This window comes from Ambystoma mexicanum, chromosome 6q (assembly GCF_040938575.1).
Source record: "Ambystoma mexicanum isolate Mex_15411 chromosome 6q, UKY_AmexF1_1, whole genome shotgun sequence".
Classification (NCBI taxonomy): Eukaryota; Metazoa; Chordata; class Amphibia; order Caudata; family Ambystomatidae; genus Ambystoma; species Ambystoma mexicanum.
Window position 1 is genome coordinate 1,175,024,011 of NC_090937.1, and position 23,968 is coordinate 1,175,047,978.

At 47.7% G+C, this 23,968-nt stretch overlaps 1 protein-coding gene across 1 annotated transcript in view; it reads right to left on the reverse strand.

Moving 5' to 3' along the window:
• The window catches only part of WDR19 (WD repeat domain 19), a 2,828,275-nt gene that overhangs the window by 107,306 nt on the left and 2,697,001 nt on the right, over positions 1-23,968 (reverse strand). The window contains exon 35 of the mRNA XM_069631788.1: positions 15,073-15,149. Coding sequence (XP_069487889.1) covers positions 15,073-15,149 — 77 coding nt within the window. The remainder of the gene's footprint in view (positions 1-15,072; positions 15,150-23,968) is intronic.

The window sequence follows — 23,968 nt, forward strand, 5'->3', positions numbered from 1 at the left end:
TAACCTTAATGTCCAGGTAGTGTATGCCTGGGTTGCCGATTTCCGAGGTGAATTGAATCCGTTGGTCAATGCTATTGATGTAAATCATGAATTCATCAAGTGATTCTTTAGTTCCTTGCCAAATACATCGTCGATGTAACGTACCCACTTTTTCAAATTGTTTTGCCATTCTGCATTTTGTAGAACATGGGTGGTTTCAAAATGGTGCATAAATGCATTTGCGTAGGCAGGTGCCATTGTTGCACCCATAGCTGTGCCGGAGGTTTGAATATAGAATTCCTTTTTGTATTCAAAATAAGAGTTCATTGAAATGAAGCTTAGAATTGTCATGATAAATTCTTTTACAGCTCCTATGTCTCCTTCTTGTAACAGTAGCCACTCTACCGCTTCTTGTCCTAGATCGTGTGGAATACTTGTGTACAGATTAGTCACATCGATGGTAAAAAGAATATCCTGATCATTAAGTCGTACATCCTCTATTATGTTCAAAAAATGGGTACTGTCTTTTACATAGGTGGATGTTTTCTGGATTAAAGGTTGGAGGAAATAATCAATGTAAGTACCTAGTGGTTGGAGGATACTGCCTGTAGCAGCAACTATTGGTCTTCCTGTAGGCACTGTAGGGGCAAACAGATTTTGGGAACTGGCAGACCTATTTATTTAAGTCATCAAGTCTGGCATGACCAAGGACTGCAATTTGGTGGGCTCGGCAAAAACAAAAAAAAAAGTAACGCATTTATGTTGACAAGTGCCGTTTTCCTGCTTTTGTTTCCTTTTATCAAGTTGAAGGGGGGTGGGGGGATTCTTGTTAGAGTGGGGGAATCGAATTGGATGATTTACCCGAGACATTTGCATTGAATTGTATTGACGATTTACATTTACGCTTATGTATGCTTTTTGGGCTGGCTAGCCCCCTCTGTACTATGTTTTCGTACTAGTTGTTGACTTAAATGCATTTAATTTTGACACCGCTAGTACACTTTGGGTCCGCTCAGTTTCTCAGCTGTTTTCAATCTCACAGGAAGCATTTTTTCCCAGAGACTGTAGGGAAATTAGTCCTTTCACTTTGATCTGGGTATACCGGTTTGGTTTAAATTTTTTCGCCCGTGTGGTCAAGTGACCTTGTGTGGCACTTCATTGTGTGCTCTAGGGCAAATTCCCAGAGGCTGCAGGGAGACCTAATTCCTTTGATCTGGGCCAGCCATGTTTCCTATTTGAGCAGAATGACGTGGTGCTGTTGATTTGACCAGTTTTTCCGGGCTGTATTACTGAACTGCTATTCCACACCTGCTGTGGTCACTGACGTGGAGATTTCGCTGTGTCACCCATCTCTTGAGTTGTGACCTTCTGCTACAAGAGGGGACTGCTGCCAGTTGAAGGCTACAGGCAGGCTCAATACCACCATGAGATCAGGCCTGCGCAGCCAGTCGGGCCAATAGCCTCACTTGGAACCTGAAATCTTTCTGGCTCCGTCCGGACACCAAGTTAATGCTTCTATGCCTGGCCACAATAGCCAAGAACCACAGACTCCGCTGGTGTCCTCTTCCCTGATACCTCCCTTTCATCAGTGTGGAGTCAACACGGCACGGGCCCATTGGGGCAACGAAGAGTGGGCTGACAGTACCTCAATTGACAGTAAATCCTGACGACCAGTTTAATGCTGCAAAGGCGCCAATTTTGGACATAGAGCCTGATGCTGTAATCTAACCTAAAACGCCTCAAGCAAACTCAACTTTCAACATATATCTGGTCAACCTTTTTTGGATCACGACTTTGTAAGGACAGCGGCTACAAGTACTGAACTGAAATGCTTACCTCCAGTGAGAGGCAAGGCATTGCTGGACCATTCGGTCATGTTGGCACAGAATACTTTTGGAGGCCAGAAAAATCAGACCGATATCAGCATCATAGAATTTGCAGATCAAGCCGTGGAATATGATGCGATACGGGGCAAACGCTTTTTGACAACGCTGATAGCGTGGTCCAACAAACATGCGATGCATCATTACCTGGCTCCCCGTCGGATGTTACCAACTTAATTTCTAGATACTCAATCACTTACGAACCGGATGGACTGCTCAATATGAAAATCCCGCAATGCATCACACATTGAGGGAGGTCAATGAAAGAATTTGGATGACCCATCTGACGGTCACAGCTCTTAATATGGTACTGAGCTCCTTTGTATCACTTTACGACAACATCTGGGCTGAGCTCAAGTCTACAAACTCTCTGATTACTGAAGTGAATGGTAAACTTGACTCTATGGGTGCTGAGTGGCACTTGGACCCTATGGGACCAGGCTTTGTGGCATTGGGTGGCCCTCTGAGGGGGGGGGGGGGCACAGCCTATGCCAGCGAACTTGGGAGGTCCAGACAGAAATTATTGAAATCTCTAATACCAGTATTTCAACTACACCAGAACGCCCATATAAGAATTGTACAACCCAGGAGTCAAAGGAGTGCCCTACCAAAGACAATGTACCCCAGTTGGGCATCTTAAGAGAGGCAATACTGTTTAACAAACTGGAGGAACAATCCGTACAGGTACAGGTACAGGCTTACCTGGTTGGAGGAGCTGTAACTAAGGAGCGCCCACTAATAATCAATCACAAGTGAAACCAGCAATAACCTTTGCAACGGAAATCCCGGCTAAATAACCACAGACTGAACTATAAACCCCTCTTTAGATCTAACATGCCACCCCGTTTGGAAGAGGGCGGCCCACGAATCTTGTTAATGAAAAAGGTAATACAATTGACTCTATTGCTCAGACTGACCCCGTTCCACCGGTCTGCTCAGTGCCTCATTGTCCGCCTTAGTCGATTGGGGGGCCCGGCACGTCAATTACACAACTACAATAAGTACGAGGGGGGATCATATGGGGAGGTTGGTTTCCCGGGGCATGGCATTCCACTTGTAGGAATCTGCTCTGGGAATGATGTACACTCAGCAGCCTGCTCACAGGAGGCTGCCATTCTTGACAAGTTGCAGTTCACGAATCGTCCTGATTTCACCAATCAGGTTGGGGCGCCCTGCAACATTGCCAATTTAAAAAGCGAAAGTGGGGGGAGCGTGCCAGTACGAGATTTGCCCATTCAACAACCCGGGGTTTCATCTTGGTAGGAGTGATTCTCTATTGAGATCCATCTGCCTTAAACCTCAGGATGAGGCTGATACAACCCGAAATTAGCTGACACACGTCCAGTATTTAGGGCTTCACAGCCCGATAAGGGGGCAATGGGAGCGCATATTTTGGAAAATGTACCAACAATCACTATCCTACAGTTGCGGCGGGGGTGGCCCACTTGCTCCAACGCCTGCACGTTCTCCCAACCTGTATGCCACGGGATGGTCCCTTAGGGAGGCCCACCCATCAAGGGGGTAAACCACACAGTATCCTACAACATGCTAGAGGATCAGATGTAATGGGGGGAGGTCGACTGGGATCTCCACAGGGAGCATGAAAGAATAATTTGTGGGCAAAAGGGAGCTCAAACTTAAGAGTTGATTGTCCTTGGTTCAAATTACCCAGTTTGCCTCAAATCTATCAAATATCTTGCTGATATTTGCAGAAATTCCATCTCTGGGTTTGCTCTGCTCCTTAGACATTGAAAGAGTAGCTTTCCCGGATAGATGTCACCCTTATGTAAGTATCATTTACCTGAATTCACCCTTGGTAAAATAACCTGTTCTCTCCCGGCGATCCAGCTCTTAGATATAGGCTTTGATATCAGTGCCATAAAGCAGGAGGACGGGGGCTTCTTAGGGACAAGAGAGAGCCTTTGTGTTGTGGTTAAAACACATGAAGGAGGGACAGAAGAGTGAGAGTGGAAGCAGCACTGGAGTGTGAGAGCAACATAGACTGGGCAGCAGATATGGCGAAGGGACGAGAGGGATAAAGTTCAACCTAAAGTCCTGGAATAGACATCTGTTCACTAATCCCTTATGTATGGCTCAGGTAAGAGAGGCAAATTGTATATTTCTACAGGAGACCTGGCTGTTAGATGCACCAGTTTTGGACGGGTTCCAGGTATTTATTCAGCCAGCAAAACCGAGTATATATGGAAGAGCATCTGGGAGTTCTTTAATTGCTGTGGATAATGCTTTGGGTCTCATCGGGACTCTGGTAGATAACCTACCATTTGGTGCTCTGGGGGTGGACATCAGTGCCTCTGATTGGGCATAGAGATGGCTGTTAATGTATATTGGCACACAGGCATTCTTGAGATTGGTCTTTTTGTGAAAAAGATATGTCAGTGTTTGGAAGAGTGACTTCTTGGGTATCCCAATGGCAGAGCTATTGTAGCTGGCAACTTTAATGTGAATTGCCAGTTCCAAAGCCCTGCCTGGGAACTGTGTGGCTTGGAAGTACATAAAACGCCAATGCACATCAAATATCAGGCTGGTAAATCTTGGTATGTGCAATTGGGGGCACATGGGCAGCCTCCTGTGGGTAAGACATCTAGTGACCTAAAAATGACAGATTGGCATATATGGCACCTAGGGAGTAGCTCTTCGATATTGGACTAGGGGCCTAATTACGACCCAGGCGGTAGCCGGTAATTGCCCTTTTCTGGGACCTGGTAAAAATCAATCCCCATTCCCATTTGAGCACTATAGGGCTCAATGGGAATGGGGAGGATGCTAACAACGGGCCCTTTAATGACAGGCCCGTTGTTAGCATCCTGGCCTGCTAGCGGGTCCCGCTTTTCACCTCTGGTCTGACCACGCGTGAAAAGCGGGACCCGCTAGCAGGCCTCATAATAGGGCAGGCCGTAATGAACGGTGCCGGTCCCGTACCGACACTGATCATTGCAGGACCACCAGGGTCCTTATGAGGCCCAATATCTTTCTTGATGAATATTTGTTGAACAGTTGCAACTCCTACTCTGTGTCTAAGAATGATTGGCGTGACCACTCTATTCTGATGGCAGCATTTGATATGGTCATCGTACAAAGAGAATTTAGAAACCAGCAAAATTTAACTACAAATTCGGCAGGTATCCCAAACCGCTGGTCAGACCGTAAAATTCAGTTTCTACATCAAAATCTGAATACCATTATGAATAGTACCACCTTAGCCTGGAAAACAGATAACTTTTAATGTGGAGGGGACCCAGAGCTTTATTTCTAAATTGGTTTCAGGGTGCGCTCCCTACCGGGACCCAAGCCTAGCAGAGTAATTGGACCATTGCACTGCTATAATAAAGATCTGGCAACTGCTAAAACCAATATGAGGAGGGAGAGAAGACAACCCCAAGCAGTATAGAAGATGGACATGTTTGCTCTGATCTTACCAACAAAATAAAACATAGGTATAAAAACTATTGCATAGCAATCAAAGGTGCATTACTTCAGCATGACACAGAAATCATGCTAGGGCATCTGATTAATGCCAGAGTGAGAGCCTTTTGGTCTCCATTTCAAGGCCAGGATCCCAATTTTGTTGTTATTCAACTAAATCCCATCCCGGAATCGGAATGGATCTTTTATTTTGAAAACATATTTGGGCCACATGAGAACTATATTGCGGGAGATCCAGATATAAATCTGTATACCTACAAGACCAAGTGGCAACCGACGCTGGAAATCACAACCATACAGTCCCTTATTAAGAAATGTAAAAAATCGAGAGCTTCTGGTCTGAATGGCATTACTAATGATATTCTTAAAGCCGACCAATCGAACTGGGCCAATTTGCTCTTTCTCTAATTCAGTGATAACATTCGGTCAGCGATCACTCCCCCCTCATGGAGCACAGCCCATGTAGTTCCGATTTTTAAATTTGGCAGCAGAGCCGAAGCCTAAAAATGGCTGGCCAATTTCATTAATAGATGTGGATTGCAAGATCTTTTCTGCATTTCTCCTGACCCATTTAGAACAATGGGCCTTGGAAACATACCCGCTAAACAAACTACAGACAGGTTTTCGCAACTGACATTCGACCAATATTAATGGCGGTATCCAGTTAATGTGTCGAATGCATTTTTTCGATTGACAAATTCGAAAACATTTGGCCGAAAAAAAAATAATTGGAATGTGTTATTTTTTAATTTACATGTTTCGTGAGTAAAAAAAAGGGTTAAAAAAAAACAAAAAAAAGGGAGGGGTGAACCCCTCCATTTCGAACAGAAAATACAAAAAAAAGACATTCAAATTTTTTTTTCGGCTAAATGTTTTCGACATTATGGCATTCGAAAAAATGTCATTCGAAATACTGTAGGTAAACCATTAATGGCATAGCGGTTAAGTGTATCCAAGAGACTGCATGGCGGATGCTTGAAGGCTGTACTTACATGGCATCAGTCGATTTATCAGCTGCGTTCGATCGTGTGGATCCAGGGACGTCATTTCACCAAAATGCCAGGGGTAGCGGAAGTGACAGCACACGACCCTTGACCCCCAGATGACATCACAGGAATTGATGTCATTTGAGGAAGCGATGGAACACGACCTTTCACCCGTTGACAAAAGTGGCATCACATACCATTGTACACTACGAAAAATATGGTTACGATATCACTATAATGTGATGTACATTTCATACAAGAATGGATCACCATATGTATCGTTAAGATCAGTATGTATAGGCCTATATTACCAAATTACTGTGAATGCAAGCAGACATCCATGACCAAATGTAATGATGCGTTATTATATAGCACTTACACTTAAGCGCTTTATATAGAAAAAATATACACCCAATATCACCCAACCTGTGTTGGCACTCATTTATCGACCTCAGAAGGATGAAAGGCTGAGTTGAGGCGTTGAAGAACAGACTAAATCAGTGACTCACCCCCTGAAGTGTGCCTGAAATACACCTTTAATGAGTCTAGCAATTATTCTATAGAATTCCAGAAAGACACATTATTTGGTATTCCTATTCTTTCTTATTTAGGGTCAGTGCTGAACGTGTTAGACTTGTGGCACTCCTGTTCTTATTTTTCTTATTTTTTTAAGGGGCCTGAACAAGAAACCCAGCCACTCCAGAAGTAAATAGCCACATGGTGCTGGCCACAGCCCAGGATCTTGCATTAAAAAAAAAACACTTTTTTAAAATGTATTTTTGTTTTTTAGAGGTTGCAAGGGAGACCACAGAGTTCGCAAGGGAGACCACAGAGGTCGCAGTTGCAACCTCTGGTGACCCCTAAATGACGTCCCTGTGTGGATCGGAATCGGCTATGGGCTAAACTGGCAGGTTGGGGCATGCCGGCAGGACTCTTAAAGTTTATTAACGGAGTGTATGACAATTGTGGAATTCAGGTCTGGCTAATTGAAAATGGGGACTTTACAAAAAGAATTTGCTCATATTGAGAGGGTCAGGCAGGGTTGTGTGCTGGTGGCCCCGTGGCTATTCAACCAATACACGTCAGATGTTGATGGAGCTCTAGCCAACTGTGGCCTTATTTCCCCTAAGATCGGACAGGAGAAAATAACATGGTTGGCTTATGCCGATGATTTTCTGAACTTTGATCAAGCTAGGGTTGGCCTGCAGAGACTGTTAAATGCATTTGCAGGGTATGCCAAAGACAATGGCCTTATTATCAATCCCAGGAAAACAAAGATCCTGGCACTCTCAAAGAAAGGAAGAAAACTTACAGGTACTACCTGCAACATTGAAGGAACAACTATTAAGAATATCCTTAGTCTAATATATTTGGGGTTTTATTTTGGGGCCCATAAAAGGTGTAAAAGTGGGTTTGGACATCTTGATGCAAAAGGCAGCTCAATTGCAGTGCCAGATAGTGAACATCGACCAGAAGTTTGGTAGATTTTCCATAAAACCGGCCTATAAGTTCTTTGAAGGGAAAATTGCACCAAAAATAATCTATGGTCTTGAATTGCAAAATTATGTCATTTTCAAATCACTAGATAGGACAGAGAGCAGGATGTGGAGGAAGATCCTTGGCGTACCAAATGCAGTTCCCGTGGCGGCCATCAGGTTTGAACTTGGGGCCGCCTCACTAAGGGTCCGAGTTGAGTGGTGGCTGTTGGCGCTTTTTTCAAAATGAGTAGCCCCGATTGTGGATTTGTTGTATCAGACTCTCGGTGCGACCCTAAACAGTAGAAGTGAGCGCCAATGTAACGCCAAATACCCGGCCATACACGGTAAGAGATGTGAAACAATATTGGTAAGAGTTGGTTCCGATCTGGAGACCCCCATCAAAAACCCTGTGGAAACAAAAAAGGCCCAGCTTGATTTTGACTGGGCAATGACTATTGATGTTGTCCATTCCTATGCATCTATGCTGCATCTGACCCACAAGCACAAGCGCTGGGGGTCTCTCTCTAACATCCTCTCTCAATTTCCTAATCGCTATTATAGGGGGCTATTACTTGGGTTGCGTTGGAACTTGCTTCCGACCAATGGGATTTTGCTTAGGAGAAGGCAAATTATAGAGGTAGAGAGTGACTGCAGACTTTATAAATCTAAGTTGGGAACAATAAAGCACTTAGTCCTCGATTGTGAATTATTAACGGCTCATATGTCCTCATTTTTGAGGTTTCTCTCAACATATCGAGCAGGCTACTGGGAGGATACAATCTGGAAACGTTGCCTAAACATCCAGAATGTACATGAAGGTTTAGCCCTTTCTGGTTTCATAAAAAGCCTTAATTTGTTGTAAGGTCTGGTGATTAAATGTATGCTGAATCTACTGGTTTGATTTACTGGTTAAGAAGCAGTTTCTTTTTTTTTTGTTCTTCTTAAAGTGAATGTTATTAAATGAAATATTTTCTATAGAGATAATCTGTAAATAATGAAATTTTGTTTATGATTCTATATTTGTAGAAGTATTGTATATTTAAGGAATGTATTCGACTTCTTTTTATGTCTGTACCTATGTATGTTGTTTTTATTATGTTTACTTCTTATGAGAATTGTAAAGGTTTAATTTAAACCAAATACAATTAAAAAAAACAATGCAATAAAAAGATGCAAATAAAAAAAAAAGAATTGCACAATTTTGCCCTGCAGGTACTCACATATCACCCTATCTTTGAGTAGGTGATTGGGGAATGTTCACTTCCAAAGCCCCCTCCCAGCCCTCTCCTGAAGTATGGTAATTGTGATGGGTGCGTGGTCTGATACTGCTAACGATCCACGGGCTACCTTCCTTTACTTGCCCCAGTAAGGTTGTAGAAAGCCAAATCTAATCGATACTTGAAAAAGACCTGTGCAAATGCGAGTAGAATATGTATCCTTTTTCGTCCCCCATGTATCTCCTTCCAGCTATCCCCTAGGGGCAATGTGTGCCATTCGCTCCCTCAATGTTGTGGATGAGGCTGTCTGGTTGTGATGTATCCTCGCACTCCTATCTGTATGTAGGTCCAATGCCAGGTTAAAATCCCCCATTAAAATTAAACTCCCTGTTGCAATCCGCTCACTTTTGGTCAGCAATGATCGAAAGAACCTGTCTTGTCCTGTGTTAGGCATGTATATCGACGCTAATGTATAAGTCCCGCCTGACTTTTACCAGGATATTTCTGCCATTTGTGTCCCTGTCGGTGTCAGCGATGAGCAAACCCTGCAACTCTCAGATGGCTAATTGTGATCTTCCCGCCTTCCATGGCACGTTAGCCTGAAATTTGGGTGGGTATCCTTTTATTCTCAACTCGTGTTTGTCCCTCTTTTGGATGTGCGTCTCCTGTAATGCTACAATATCTGGTTTCTCCCTTCCCAAGAATTGCTCCACTTTTCTCCTTTTAACCAGCGAGTTTAACCCCTTAACATTAAGTGTAAGTAGTTTGAATGTCTCTTTGTTACCTATCCCCCTCTCCGTCTGATTTCTCCTTTTGAGCCAGATGTCCACCCACCGCACCTCACCCTCTTCCCCAACTGCCCCCTGAAATCCCCACTCTTGCCCTACCTCCCTCCTCCTTCCCCAACCCCCAACAACCTCCGGTCAGGCTCAATCATCCTACTGATTCCCCAAGCAACAGGCTACGGAAATTGAGCCTTTCTAACAGTCCAGAGATTAATTGTGCGGGTCCTCTAAGACCCATATAGTAAATTCCAAGATGTACAGAACCTCATCCATTCCCCTCCCGATGCCTCACACTTCCACCCCACCTCAGGCAGTTAACTTCACTAGACACAATGACCCCCTTCCACTTCTACCTTCACAGGGAACCCCCTTTGGGGTTCGCATCCACCCACTCAAGAGCATCGCCCTTTTCAGCCAATCTTTCCAGGCCACACTGAGCACTTTTCTTCTGGCCCTTCATCAGGACCGTAGTCCATTCCCACAGCTTCCTCTTGATAGGGGACCTCTGTTCTTCTTGCAGTGCCACTTCTTCCAGTTTCGTGATCCTCATTCCCTCCTCGCATGTGGTAAAGCGATGTTGCCTCCATTCCCACGAGCCTAATAGACCAAAGGGACGGATCCATTTATATTTCACCTGTGCTCACACCAAGGTCCCAACCCTCAGCCCCAACATTCATCTTTTCAGTAATGTCGACTGTGCTAGGTCTTAATACAGCTTGATCTCAGACGATTATCTTTATTGGGCCTGTCTTCCGGGCGGCTACTAGTATCCACTCTTTCTGACCCTACAGCTGCAGCGCCACCACCACGTCCCTTGGTCCAGGGCCCGGTTCCCCCCTCATGGGACCCACTTGGTGGATACGGCCCAGTTGTATCTCTGTCCAATTCTCCACTTCCAATAGGTGCGCAAAGACCTGCTGTGCCATCTCACGCAGGTCCTCATTTGTGACCTCTTCCGATAGGCTTTTTATTCTTATATTTGATCTTCTCGAGCGGTTTTCCAGATGCTTAGTCTAAATTTCGAAGTCCTGCATAACCTTCGCTAACTGTTCCACCAAAACGTCTATTTTTCACATATCTTCCGCTATTTCTTGCAGTGCATTTTCTGCCGCATCGGTCCGTTCTTCTGGATTTGTTGTGTCGCCTTTCACCTGCTGCAGCAACTGGGATAATTCAGCTTGTATGATGCTCAACTTAGACTGAAGTGTCTCCATCATTTCTTTTGCCGAATTCTTGAAAACCCTGTCTAAAGACCTCCTTGGTGACGGCCTGCTCCATTGCCGGGGGCGACAGTCTATCAGGATCACACTCTCGCGGAGACCCTTGTTTGCTGGTCGTACCCACTTCCCCTTCCTTCCTCCTCAACTTCTGTAGGTTTCCTTCCTGTGTCTTTCTCGAGGGCTTAGGAGTAGGCTGCAGCTCTTTGACCTTTGGGTAACACCCTGATGGCGGGTTCACCACCACCACCTCTCTCCCAGTGCTTCATAGGGCATACGCACTGACCACCTCGCTCCAGCCACTCCAATTTCCTGGCGTCCCATTTATGCTAGGATGGGCCCCTTACAGTGCTTGTGGATCCCCCCATAGTCACCCTGCAGCCCAGCAAGCCCAGGGTGTCTCCTCCGAGCAGACAACTCCTCCGGCCTCCGCTTCATGGCCCTGCCAGGTGGCTCATGTATCCATGCAGCTCCAGCTACCTTACTGTGGGCCCTCTCTCCTCTTATTTCTTGGGCAACAGCTCAAATCGCTGCACCGACTGCCTCCCTAGCCTGTCACCGCCTATAGGCCTCATCCGGTCCACATCCTCTTTCTGGGCAGTGTTGTAGAGGCGTCTCCATGCTGCTGCTGCAGTTCCGTTTCTCCTGCGGCTCAATTCAGGTGTATTGGGCCGCTCACTTCCCTTTAGACCCCCGATCCTCTGGTTGGTGATGGGGTGGAGGCGGAGGAAACAGTCCGGTGCAGGCCCGACGTCCACTTTTGCCAGGGTGCAGACTCCGCAATCACTCCAGCCCACTTTGCATTAGGCGGACCATTCCTCAGTGTCTCCTGCCACCGACAGTCTGAGGTGGATATCTCTTTGCCTATGCCGTTTGCAGGCCTGGGCCTTCTCGCAATTGCAGCCACTCTTCACTGCGGAAGCCAGATCTGCTCCCCCACCACAATGAGGCTTAATTAGAGTTTCTTTAGTATGTTTGGGCACCGGGAGGCAAGAGTGCAAGGATTACGCCCATCTTGGAACATCCACTCATTTTTTAAACTCCCTCTTAGAGTTTTCCATTGTAATCGACTGATAAAGATACAGCATAAATGGGAGAATATTCATTTTTATTACCGCTATTTGGGTCAACCACAAGGAACACACGCTGACCATTTTGTAAGGTCTCTCTTAAGAGAGCAATATAGTTCAAGGTAGTTGGAATTTTTTTTTGCCTGGAAAGACGCAGTGTTATATTAATTGCCAGCTATCCAATGGGTTTCTCCACCCATCTGAAGTGTATGTTGCATAGGCAGTCCCAGTTCAAGAATCTCAGATTTTGCTGTATTCATCTTAAAACTGAAACCGTACCAAAAATGTCAAGTTCTTCAAGTACCCTGGAATAGATGTCATTGAGTCGGAGACTGAGAGTGTCACATCATCGGCAAACAGGGCAATTTTGTTTGGAGTTTTGCTTATTACGATTCCTTTAATTGCCAACTTTTTCCTCACTCTTTCCTCCAATGGCTCTATGGTAAGGGGAAAAGTAGAGGGGAAAGAAGGCAACCCTGCCTCATTCCTCTGTTCTATGGTATCACCTTGGAAGTTTGCCATTAACCAATGATCACACTCATGGAGATGTATAATTTGCTAAGATCATGTCTAGTGCATTGGGGGCAACGTTTAATGTTTTCAATGTTTCTTCCAGGAATCCCCAGTCCACTAACACTGTTTCCACATCAACAGTGATCTGTACAGAGGGGACTGGAGATCTCTGGGCCTTATCTGGCAGATGCTGTATAATCCTGATATTATCAAAAGGTATTCATCCGAGCTATGAATCCTGACTGGTCAGGGTCTATCAAGGAAGACTGAATGTGGTCCAATCTGTCTGCCAAAATTTGCGTAAATAACTTATATCCAGATTGAGGAGAGCAATTGGCTTATACGAATGGCAAAGTTTTAGTTATTTACCAGTTTGGGGGTGAGGATGATTCAGACCTCCCTCATAGATGCTGGGATAATATTGCCCAACCTAATACCATTGAAAAGTTCAGTTAGTGGCTTTATGATTAGTGGTGGCATAGTCATGTAAAACTGAGCCATAAAGCTGTCCATTTGTATTGAATATTAAATTCACTAAGCTACTAGATGATCAGTGTGAATGTACATTAATATCACGAAAACCAAAATCTCGAGCTAAACAATCACGAACATAATAGGATCACATTTTGTAATTCGAGATATATTTGTATTTATTTTTTGTCCCCCGCAACACGTGTTGTGTATGCGGGGGACACCCCCGACCCCTGCAGACCAAAATACTCAACCCCCGCTCTCCGATTGTAGAACCCAATTGTAGACCATATGTTAGACTGGAGCTTAAAAAGGGGGGACGCACTGCAACCACAAGTCCCCAACAGGGACAGCCCGTCAGACCTCCTGCACGAGGCATACCTGTTAGACACATGGCGGGTAGCGCACCCAAGCACAAAAGAGTATACCTATTACTCACCGCCATACCAAACCTACTCCCACATTGACTACATCTTGCTAGATGCAGTGCAAGAATACAAGATCATAGATACAACACTGGTAATAGTGGGATGGCCGGATCACGACATGTACACCCTCACGGTGGAAGCGCCCTCGGAGCCAGCCTTCGAAAGACTGTCAACCGGAGACGGGGTCCGCCGAGGAGAACGAAGAGAAGCACCGGACAGCCGTCCACTGTCGTCGACCAGGGTTCGCAGGTTTGCTATAACCACTGGAGGCCCGTCGAAGCCGTGTTACCCAGAAGCAGTGACAGCTTGACGCCGGGCCACCGACGACCGGAGCGCAACGCTCCATTAATTAAGACACTTTGAATTCACGGATGCTCTCGCCAGCACTGCCGACGGCTTTGTCCCGCCAGAGAAAGTCAAGGCCGGCGACGCGTCGTGGAGCATCCGCCGGTGGGTTTCCCGCCACCCGAAGACAACAGAGACGCTGACGACCGACACCCTTGCTGGGCCAAAGTTCTTCAGTGACTCTTTGCAGCAACGTCATCGAGGTGCACCGTTCGCCTCGCCTTTGCAGGACGTCCATGACTGATTGTCGACAAGCACCGCCAGGACTGAAGCTGCTGCCTCGACACCGTTGTTCACCATTTCTTGACGATCCGTGGCTCCTGCCTTAAAGGATCCGTCGACGACCCAACGTCGAACTCTGCTATTCCAGGTACATTGGGGTGGTAGATCCTTTTTAAAGGGAAATAGACTCACATAAATAATTTATGGACTAGGCTGTTATTATACCTTTATTTACAGGTTGCCCAGGTGGGGGGATCCTCATACAGAACCATGCCTAACGGTAGGTGCCCAGTATTCTGCCAATTTTTTAACCAACTTTTTTTCCTCTTCCAGTCTATTGCTGGTTCACATTATTGAGTGATTTATTTGTCATTTGAAACTGTCTACATTTGATGTATTTTAATGGAATCTAAAAAGTAATTGTGGTACCACATTGAGACTGTATATATTTATCATTTTAGAATTGCCTGAGCACAAAGTGTGTTATTGAATGTGTACATAATCAAAGCCTGATTTATATAAAGAACTGTGCTTTCACTAACATAGTGTGTGGACATTCCTTTGTGGGTGCTTGGGGACTACACTGTACTTAAGAACCAGCCCGCACCACCTCCAGAGAGCTAGGCCTTGATTGGTCGCCCACGTTTACCAAATGGAGAATCTTGGCTGGGGTGCTCTGTGCCTCTACTCTGCCATATGGAGAGCAGGAGTACAGATACCCCCCCCCCCTCCAGTCTTAACACTGTCCCCATGCTGGGGGTCGCCCCAAAATGACATACGAGTAAAAAGGTTTACCCTTTAATTAGGAGGGTATTGTTCCATTGCCAGAACTGGCAAAGTGGATATTTGGTCAGGCTATCATGGAGGGATTTCTGAAGAACCCTCAAGGCTAACAAACATAAGTATCATAGAGTAGCAAAACATATATGTCACCTAGTAAAAAATAAAATCTGTGCAAAAATGAATACAATTGGTGTATACTTATAAACAATACAAATAATTACAAGGCAAACCAATATACAAATCTAGCTTACATTTTGAATTCTGAGTACAATGCTGAAAAGTCACAATGAGGGCAGACTGTCCAATCTTCTTTTATCATGTGCCGACCCTGGAAAACAAAAAGACAATATTTGGAAATTGGCATTTATCTGTTCACTAGAAAGATGGCGTCTTCAAGTCACAATGAATCTAAAGGAATTACAACCGAGTGCTGTCCAACATCAATGCTGAATGTGTGTCCTCACTAGTACTACATTATCTCTCACAATAACACACATACATTTTGGTTATCCTTAAAGATCTTAACAGACTTCTTAGGGTGCAACCTGCCAATCGGCATTCTCCATGTTACAAGGTCAGTTTGTTTTCGAAGTAGCTTGCATCGACATCCTCCTGCCCATCAGCTCAAAAGGTGAAATTACTTACCGGTAATGTTTATTCTATGGATTCTTCTCCCGCAGATTGCTCATCAGATAGATATCCCTTCCAGAGTTAGCTCCTCAGAAAACATTTTGACAGGGGGAATTGTGCACCTCGACTCAGCCGTCAATCTGTCTTGACTCAATGCGCTGGTTGTCGACTCTGGACATGACGTTGGTCGCCGTACATATGCTGCGTCACTACGCCCCGGTACCTCAGTTCCCCACCCTTTTTTACCCTGAGCTCAGCCATTGCAAAGGAAGACCAAATGACTGGAAAATGGCCAAACTGTTACAAAAGGGTGGAATACAACAAAACTGTTTATTGGTTTTTGGGTGCGGCACAGGACTGTTAGAAGGTGGAGAGAATCACAATTCTGAAAGGCAAAAAGCCAAACTATGAGAACATCTGCATTCCCACAATAAGCGGACAGTCAACATGAAATACAGGCACTTTCATAGCGGTCCGGATGGGAGGGTGAGGAGGAATCTGTGGGAGAAGAACCCATAGAAAGAATATTACCACTAAGTAATTTCTCCTTCAATGGATTGTTTTTCTCCCACATATTTCTCATCAGATAGACCTCCAAAGCAGTACGTGGACTGGCGGCAGGATGAACATCCCTATACCAGAAAGTTCTGAAGCATTGCTCTTCCAAAGCGAGCTTCTGTCCCAAGTGACACATTCAAACAATAATGGATGGTAAAAGTGTGCAAGGAGAACCAAGTTGCAGCCCAGCAAATATCTTTAACAGGCATTCCCTTCTGCAGTGCCGATGATGCTGCTATACCTCTTGTGGAGTGTGCCCTGTTGCCTGATGGTAGCTCCTTCCCTGCGTGCTGATAGCACTCTGCTATACAAAGCATTAACTGTTTAGTAACAGATAACCCTTTCTGTGACATGGAAATAGCTACAAACAACTGATCAGCCTTCCTGAATTCTGATGTTCTCACCGCATAAAAACTAAGGGCCTTCTTGGGGTCCAGCCTGTGGAACTTCTCCTCTTCCTTGGAAGGGCGAGAAGGGTAAAATACAGGTAAGTCAATGGCATGAGAGATGTGAAACTCTGACACAACCATGGGCAGAAACCGAGGTTGCACTTTCAAGGACACCTTCTCCTTAAAGAAACGGAGAAAGGAAAGCCTACATGACAAGGGCTGCAGCTCACTGACCCTTCTGGCTGATGTGATTGCCACCCAAAAAGGCAGTTTTTGAAACCTCCTCAATATCCTGAGAACCCACAGGGTGACGGGAATCAGGGAGAAGACTTAGTCCGCCTCTGGACGAGCATTTCCTGTTGGACCACGTCACACACAGATCCACTGATGGAGTACCCCACTGAGTGAAGATCTCCTCAAGAATTTCCTGACACACCACCCACTCGTGTGAGACCGTGCGCTGCCTGCTCAGAGCATCTGCCAGCCCCTTCTCCCTCCCCATCAAATGCACTGCCGAGACGGCGACCTGGTTCTCTAGTAACCAGAATCACAGCTGCATCACCTTCTCGCACAAGTAGAGCGACCGGACACCTCTCTGCTTGTTCAGGGAGTGCATGTTCACTGTGTTGTCCGTCATGATCAGGGCCTATTTCACCACGAGAGAGAGTGCAAAAGCTAGTCCTAGTCTATTAGCTCACAGCTCTAGCCTGTTGATGTGCCAATGATTCTCCATTGCTGACCAAAGGTTGCTCACCGGCAGATCGTCACAATGAGCACCCCAACCCTACAATGACACATCAGTGTTCACCCTGGCTTGAGGCCACCGAGGCCATAAGGGTTCCCCCGCCATCATGTTGCGTCTGCTGGCCAACCAAGCAAGATCCTTGGCCACTGACCTCAAGGCTCTGAGAACATCCTTCAGGGGGCCAAAGTACTGGGACCAATCACTCCTTAGTAGCCACAGCAGAGAATGCATTCTCAGCCTGGCCTCTGGCACCAGAAAGATGCGGGATGCCATGAGGCCCAGAAGGCAGAGGAAGGAAACCACTGGGAAGCTGGAGTGGTTCTGTAACAGATTGACCATGCATCTTACACTGGTGACTCTCTCCTCTGCAGGTAAAGCCTTCCCTTCCAGAGTGTCCAGGACTGCGCTGATGAACTGAAGCCTCTGCGCAGGTGTCGTGTGAGACTTCTGAAGTTTCAGGGAGAAGCTCAGCTTGTGCAGTAGCAAGCAAGTGTCCTCGAGAAGAGAGGAAACTTGCTGTGCTTACTTCCTTCGAATCAACCAGTCGTCCAAGTATTGGAACACATGAGCACCAGATCTTCTCAGGTGCGCTGCTACTACTGCCATCAGCTTGGTGAAAACCCTGGGAGCAGAGGTCCACCCAAAGGGAACACCGTGAACTGGTAGTGCTTGTCCCCTATGAGGAATCTCAAGAACCTCCTGTGCCAGGTGTGAATAGGCACATTGAAGTACGCATCCTGACGATCCAACAACACAAACCAATCCTGAGACTGAAGAACCTGAAGAATCTCTCTGAGCGTCACCATCTTGAATCTGTCCTTCCTCAGGTACTTGTTCAAGGCCCTGAGGACCAAAATGGGACGGAGCCGTCCTCCCTTCTTGGGTACCAGGAAATACCGGGAATACCAGCCCGATCCTCTCTGCTCAGGAGGTAACTCTTCCATGGCACCCTTCAGTTAAAGGGCTCTCGGTTCTTCCTGGAGCTCCTGGTTGCTGGGGAGTGGTCTGTCTGGCAGCCTCCACAAGAAAGGCAGACAGTAACCCCATCAGACGAGCAGCAGTGCCCAGACATCTGATGGTATCTCTCGCCACTGTGGCACGTGCTCTCCAAATGTGGGGGGAGAACTAGTGGTTTTGAGTCCGGAGCCGACCCCACCTTTGTGGCCGAATCTGAGTCCTGCCGACGACGATGTCGACGGTTCTTTTTGTGGTAAGAGGACGATGAAGAATGACTCCTGGAGTGCAACCTGTTTTGGGCCTTTTTACAGTGTCTGTCCTCTTTCACTGGGTGGTGTCTTCAGTCTTGTGGCGTGACGACCCCATAGCAGATTGAGCCGGCGACTTTGACGGCGGATGTCCCACCTTCAATTTAGCGGCTCGCTCCCTCAAAGAGTTAGGGTTCATATGTTGAAACGACCGAAAGTCCTCGGTTATGTGGTCCGCACCTAGGCACCAAATGCAAATACTGTGTGGGTCAGTCAAAGACATTTTAGACTTACAGTCAGGACATCTTTTGAAGCCTGATGGTTTCGGAGCGCACATCGCAATAAAATAAATGTTGAATACTTAACCGAAAATTGAATTTGAATGACAAAAAACTTTCTCTGATGAGAAGAGCCGTTCCTCAAGCAGCGTGCTGAAAAAAGGAACTGAGATATGGGAACGTAGTGACACAGCATATGTACGCAACCAACATCACGTCTGGAGTCGACGACCGTCACTTTGAGTCAGGATGGATCGACGGCCGAATCGAGATGCACTACGCCCCCTGTCTAAAGGTTTTCAGAGCAGAGGACGCTGGAAAAGATGTGTATTTGGTGCAGAATCTGCAGGAGAAAGCAATCCATTGAAACAAAAGCAGTACCTTGGGTGACCACCTGCCATACCCATGTGTTTGCAGTATTATTACCCTATTCTGAAAAATTATGCCACAGACGCCCCACCGGAAAAATATGAGCAACGTTCTCAAAGTAGCTTTGAACATACCGCTGCACTGGATGGGACTGAAGCGAGGGTCGATTGAGAAGTTTTATCTCCAGTGCCTCTCGATAGTCTTGAGAATAATTTTTGTCCTCGTATGGTGGTCATTTGTTTTCCTTTTTGGCTAGTATAGCTGTACTACAGAAAAGGCCTTACTTTCCTTTGGTTTGAAGGCTGAGTCGTTTGCAATACAGCTGCTCCCAGTGATTTTGCCTATAATTGTTTAAATCCTGACATCCTCAGCGAGGAAAACCTCTGTGACATAGAGCTTGTAGTCATGGCCCTCCCCATGTAGTCCACAGTTTCCAAACCAGACTGGAGTGCTTTTTTACCATCTCCTCCTATACTGAGAAAACCATCTCTCTGGGACGTGCTCTGCAGTCTCCGATATAACCGCCCACAGGTTGTGGGTGTATTTAGCCAGTGCACATGTTGCTTTAATGGAATTCAGGGCCATGCTACCTTAGGCGAAGACCTTGTTTGACAAGGCATCATATCTCTTGTCGTCCCTGTCAGGGGGCAAGGACGGGTAAGAGCTTGATTTGGCATCAAATGTTACTGCCTGTACTACTAAGTATGTGAAGTACACGGTTTCACAACCACACTGCAAATGCACGTTGAGTTTAGATAAGGAACAAGTTACTTACCTGTAACTGTTGTTCTCCAGCATGGGTCTGGCATGGATTCACATGCTCATGAATATTCCCCGTCGTCAGGCTGGGAATCCTTGGTAAAGAAAAAATCAGTATCAGTTTCGTTTCTGATCTGTCTTTCTTAGTAGTAACCAATCACTGGTCTCTGGGTCATACTGCCCCCAGCCAATGACTGCCCTCTCGCTAAGCACCGCCCCTGGCAGCCATCCTCAGATTTGGTAGCACGTAAAGTGGCAGTATGACACAAGTGAAGAGCCGCAGAGGGGTAGGAGGGAGGGTTCGCATGTGAATCCATGCCAGACCTATTCTGGAGAACAACAGTTACAGTTAAGTAACATTGTTCCTTTTCCAGCACGGGGTCTGGCATGGATTCACATGTTCATGAATATAAGAATACATAGCAGTACACACATGCAGAACCACGGGAGGTGGCAAGGCTCAACATTAAGCATTACATAAAACTCAACATTAAGCATCTCTTACTTCCTCACCAGGCTCACCTTAAGCGAACAGGTTGCGCAGCACTGCCTGGCCGACTCCTCCCTGGAATCCCGGTCGATGCAGTAGACTCTCGTGAAGGTGTGCGTCGACCTCCACGTAGCAGCCCTGCAGATGTGCAGCAGCGGCACACCAGACAAGAACGCCGTGGTAGCAGCGATCGCTCTGGTCGAATGGGCTCTCGAACGGCCGGGCAACGGTCGGTTTGCCAACCGATGACAGTGCATGATGCACCCGGAGAGCCATCTGGAAATGGAAGCCTTCGAGAGAGCCGTCCCTTAGTTCACAGGTCCAAAGTTCACAAACAGCTGTGATGTCTTCCGAAAACTCTTAGTTCGGTCCACGTAGAACTTCAGCGCTCTAGCTACATCCAGCAAGTGCAAAGTCCTCTCGGCCGGCGACGAAGGCGATGGGAAAAAGACTGGTAACACCAAGGGCTCGTTGAGATGTGTAAAAGAGGCAGCTCACATCAGGCACATTATCCAAGTATTTTATTGGCTTGCTTTAGGACAAAGACCCCCAAACCATCAACAACCAAAGCTCAACTGACAAACTTGCGCAATAACAGGCTAAGAAACTCTCATTCCAGAATGGGTTGCCTCACAGACCCATTCTAGAGTGAGTCTACATAGTATTGTCCTCCTGTCAGGTGCACTGCACAGCTTATGATTTATACAACAAGATGGAAGTCCGACGGCACCTTGGGCATGAAGGAGGGGTGCGTCCTCAGCACCACCCTCGTCTCGTGGAAAGTCAAGTATGGAGGCTTGCAGGAAAGGGCCTGAATCTCTCCCACGCGTCGTGCAGAGGTGATGGCCACAAGGAACGCTGTCTTCCACGACAGGAACTTCAATGAGCCGAATGCAAAGGCTCGAATGGCGGGCCCATGAGCCTGGTCAGCACCACGTTGAGCTCCCACGCCGGGGCTGGAGCCTTCACCGGCGGGAACGATCGGAACAGTCCTTTCATAAACTCCTTCACCAGGCGATGAGACCACAGGGACGACCGTCCTGCAGTTCTGGTGTATCAGGAAATCGCTGCCAGATGTATCTTGATGGAAGCGTGAGCAAGTCCAGCTTTGGCCAGCGACAGTAAGTACGGTAGCACTTGAGGGGCTGTAAAACGTAGAGGGTTAATCTTCTGTGCACGGCACCAGACAGAGAACCTCTTCCACTTGTGTCCGTAGCACTTGAGAGTTGAGGACACCCTGGCCTTTGCAAGGAACTCTCTGCAGTCAGCCGGGATATCGTACCCTCCAAACTCTAGTGCTGCAGGAGCCAGGCCTGCAAGTTCAGCGACTCCGGGTCGTGATGAAGAATGGCGCCTCCTTCTCTGGAGAGAAGATCTGCGTCCGTCGACAGTTTGACTGGCGGGGATGGCGACAAGTCCAGAAGGTCCGGGAACCATATCTGTCTCGGCCACCTCGGTGCGACGAGGATCATCCTGCACTGGGACATCTTGAGTTGGTTGATGAGCCTGAGCGGCAACGGCGGGAACGCATACAGGAACAGGCCGTCCCAGGGGAACGAGAAAGCATTGCCCCTGCTCATCGGCTGGGGGAACCTGCTGGCAAACCTCTGGCACTTGGAGTTCGTCGCCGTCACGAACAGTTCGATTTGGGGTTTGCCCCATCGTCGGAAGAGATGATCCACTTGATCCTGGCGTAGTCCCCACTCGTGGCACGAGCGCAGCTCCCTGCTGAGTGAGTCGGCGATGGTGTTTTTTATCCCTGCTAGATGAAAAGGCACCAGAAACATCCCCTGGGCAACGGCCCAGTGCCACAGATCATGGGCTTCCTTGGACAGGGCTGGGGATCTGGTTCCTCCCTGCTTCTGGATGTAGAACATCGTGGTGGTGTTGTCAGTGAAGATCCTCACCACCTTGCCCTTGAGGGATGGGAGGAATGACTTGAGGGCCCAGAACACTGCTCGGAGCTCCAGTATGTTGATGTGGAGCGGCCTCTCCTCCAGGAGCCACAGGCCTCTCGCATGAAGATCTCCAGTGTGCGCTCCCCACCCCTCCAGGGAGGCATCCTTCGTCACCGTCACCTGGTATGCTGGAGTCTGAAAGTCCGTGCCCGCGGCGAGATGCGCGCGGGTGCCCCACCATCGAATTGCATGGCGGAATACTTTGTTGAGCAAGATCTTGTCCTCGAAGCTGTCCGTCCCTTGCGTCCAATGGGCGTTGAGGAACTCCTGCAGAGGACGCATCCGAAGCCTGCACAGGCGCACCAGATAGATGCAAGAGGAAATCATCCCGAGAAGGGACTTGATGGACCTCACTCTGGCCACGTCTGTGGCCAGCAGACGCTGTACCTTGCCCAGGATGGCCTGCATTCTTTCCTCCGAAGGCGAGGCCAACTGCGCTACTGTATCGAGCTTGGCTCCCAGAAACAGCGCAACCTGTGACTGAACCAGGTGGGATTTGGGGAAGTTGATCGAGAATCCCAGGTCCGTGAGCAGCCGGACGGTCTTTGCTGTGTGTTCTACGGTGAGTTCCCTTGTCCCTGCTCAGATGAACCAGTCGTCCAGGTAGGGGTAGAAGTGGATGCCCTGCAGGCGCAGCTGCGCCGCCACTGGTGCTAGGCACTTGGTAAACACCCTGGGCGCCGACTTCAATCCGAATGGGAGGGCCTTGAACTGGTAGCGCCGCCCTTGGACTACGAACCGGAAAAACATTCGGTGTCCTTTTCGGATGGGGATGTGAAAGTATGCATCCTCCAAATCCAACGACGATAGGAAGTCCCCTTCCTCCAGCTGGCCCAGCACGTTCTGGAGGGTGACCATCCGGAACTTCTGTGCCTTGATGTATTTGTTTAGCTGACGCAAGTCCAGGATGGGGCGCAAACCTCCTGTCTTCTTTCTGACTAGGAAGTATCTTGAGTATACTCCGGAGCCCCGGATCCTCTTTGGGACGAGCTCGATGGCTCCTTTCTTGAGCATCTCCCTTACCTCTAACAGTAGTTGAGGGATGTGGTTTTCCTTCCTGGCCACGGGAGGAATTCGGGGGCACTTCTTTAGAAATTCCAGAGTGTGCCCGTGAGCCAGGGCATCCAGCACCCAAGGCACTTCTTTAGAAATTCCAGAGTGTGCCCGTGAGCCAGGGCATCCAGCACCCAACGGTCAGTGGAGATGGACTTCCACATGCTGATGAACTTTGTCAGCCGGCCTCCCACCGGGGTGCTTCGGTGGGGGCCCGACACGACAGCCGGTTCAGTCTTGCTTGGAAGCAGCCTTGCCGCCTTGGCCTCCCTGGCGATGACGGCGAGATCCACCGGAGTTGTCTCGTCCCCTGTAGGCTTCTTGCAATGAGGAGCGGGCCGCCTGATGGTAGGTCGAGGAGCCGCCGCCGAATCCTTTGGAGGCACCTTGCTTGCCTCCGGAGTTCCGAAAGGACGGCTGCGTTGCTGCTGAACTCCCAATGCCCGAGCCATCTTCGTGTCGGTCTTGATGGCCTGCAGTGACTCATCCACAGTCTTACCAAACAGATTGTTCCTGTCGAAGGGCATGTCCAAAACCTTGGCTTGCATGTCCTGGTGGAAATCTGCTGCCTTGAGCCACCCCCGCCGTCGCAGGCAAACGCTGTTGCCCAACTGGCAGAAACCGGTGTCGGCAATGTCCGTGGCCACAGTTATGGCGTGGTCCGACGCCACCTCACCCTCCTGTAGGATCGCCAGGGCCTCTGCCCTCTTGTC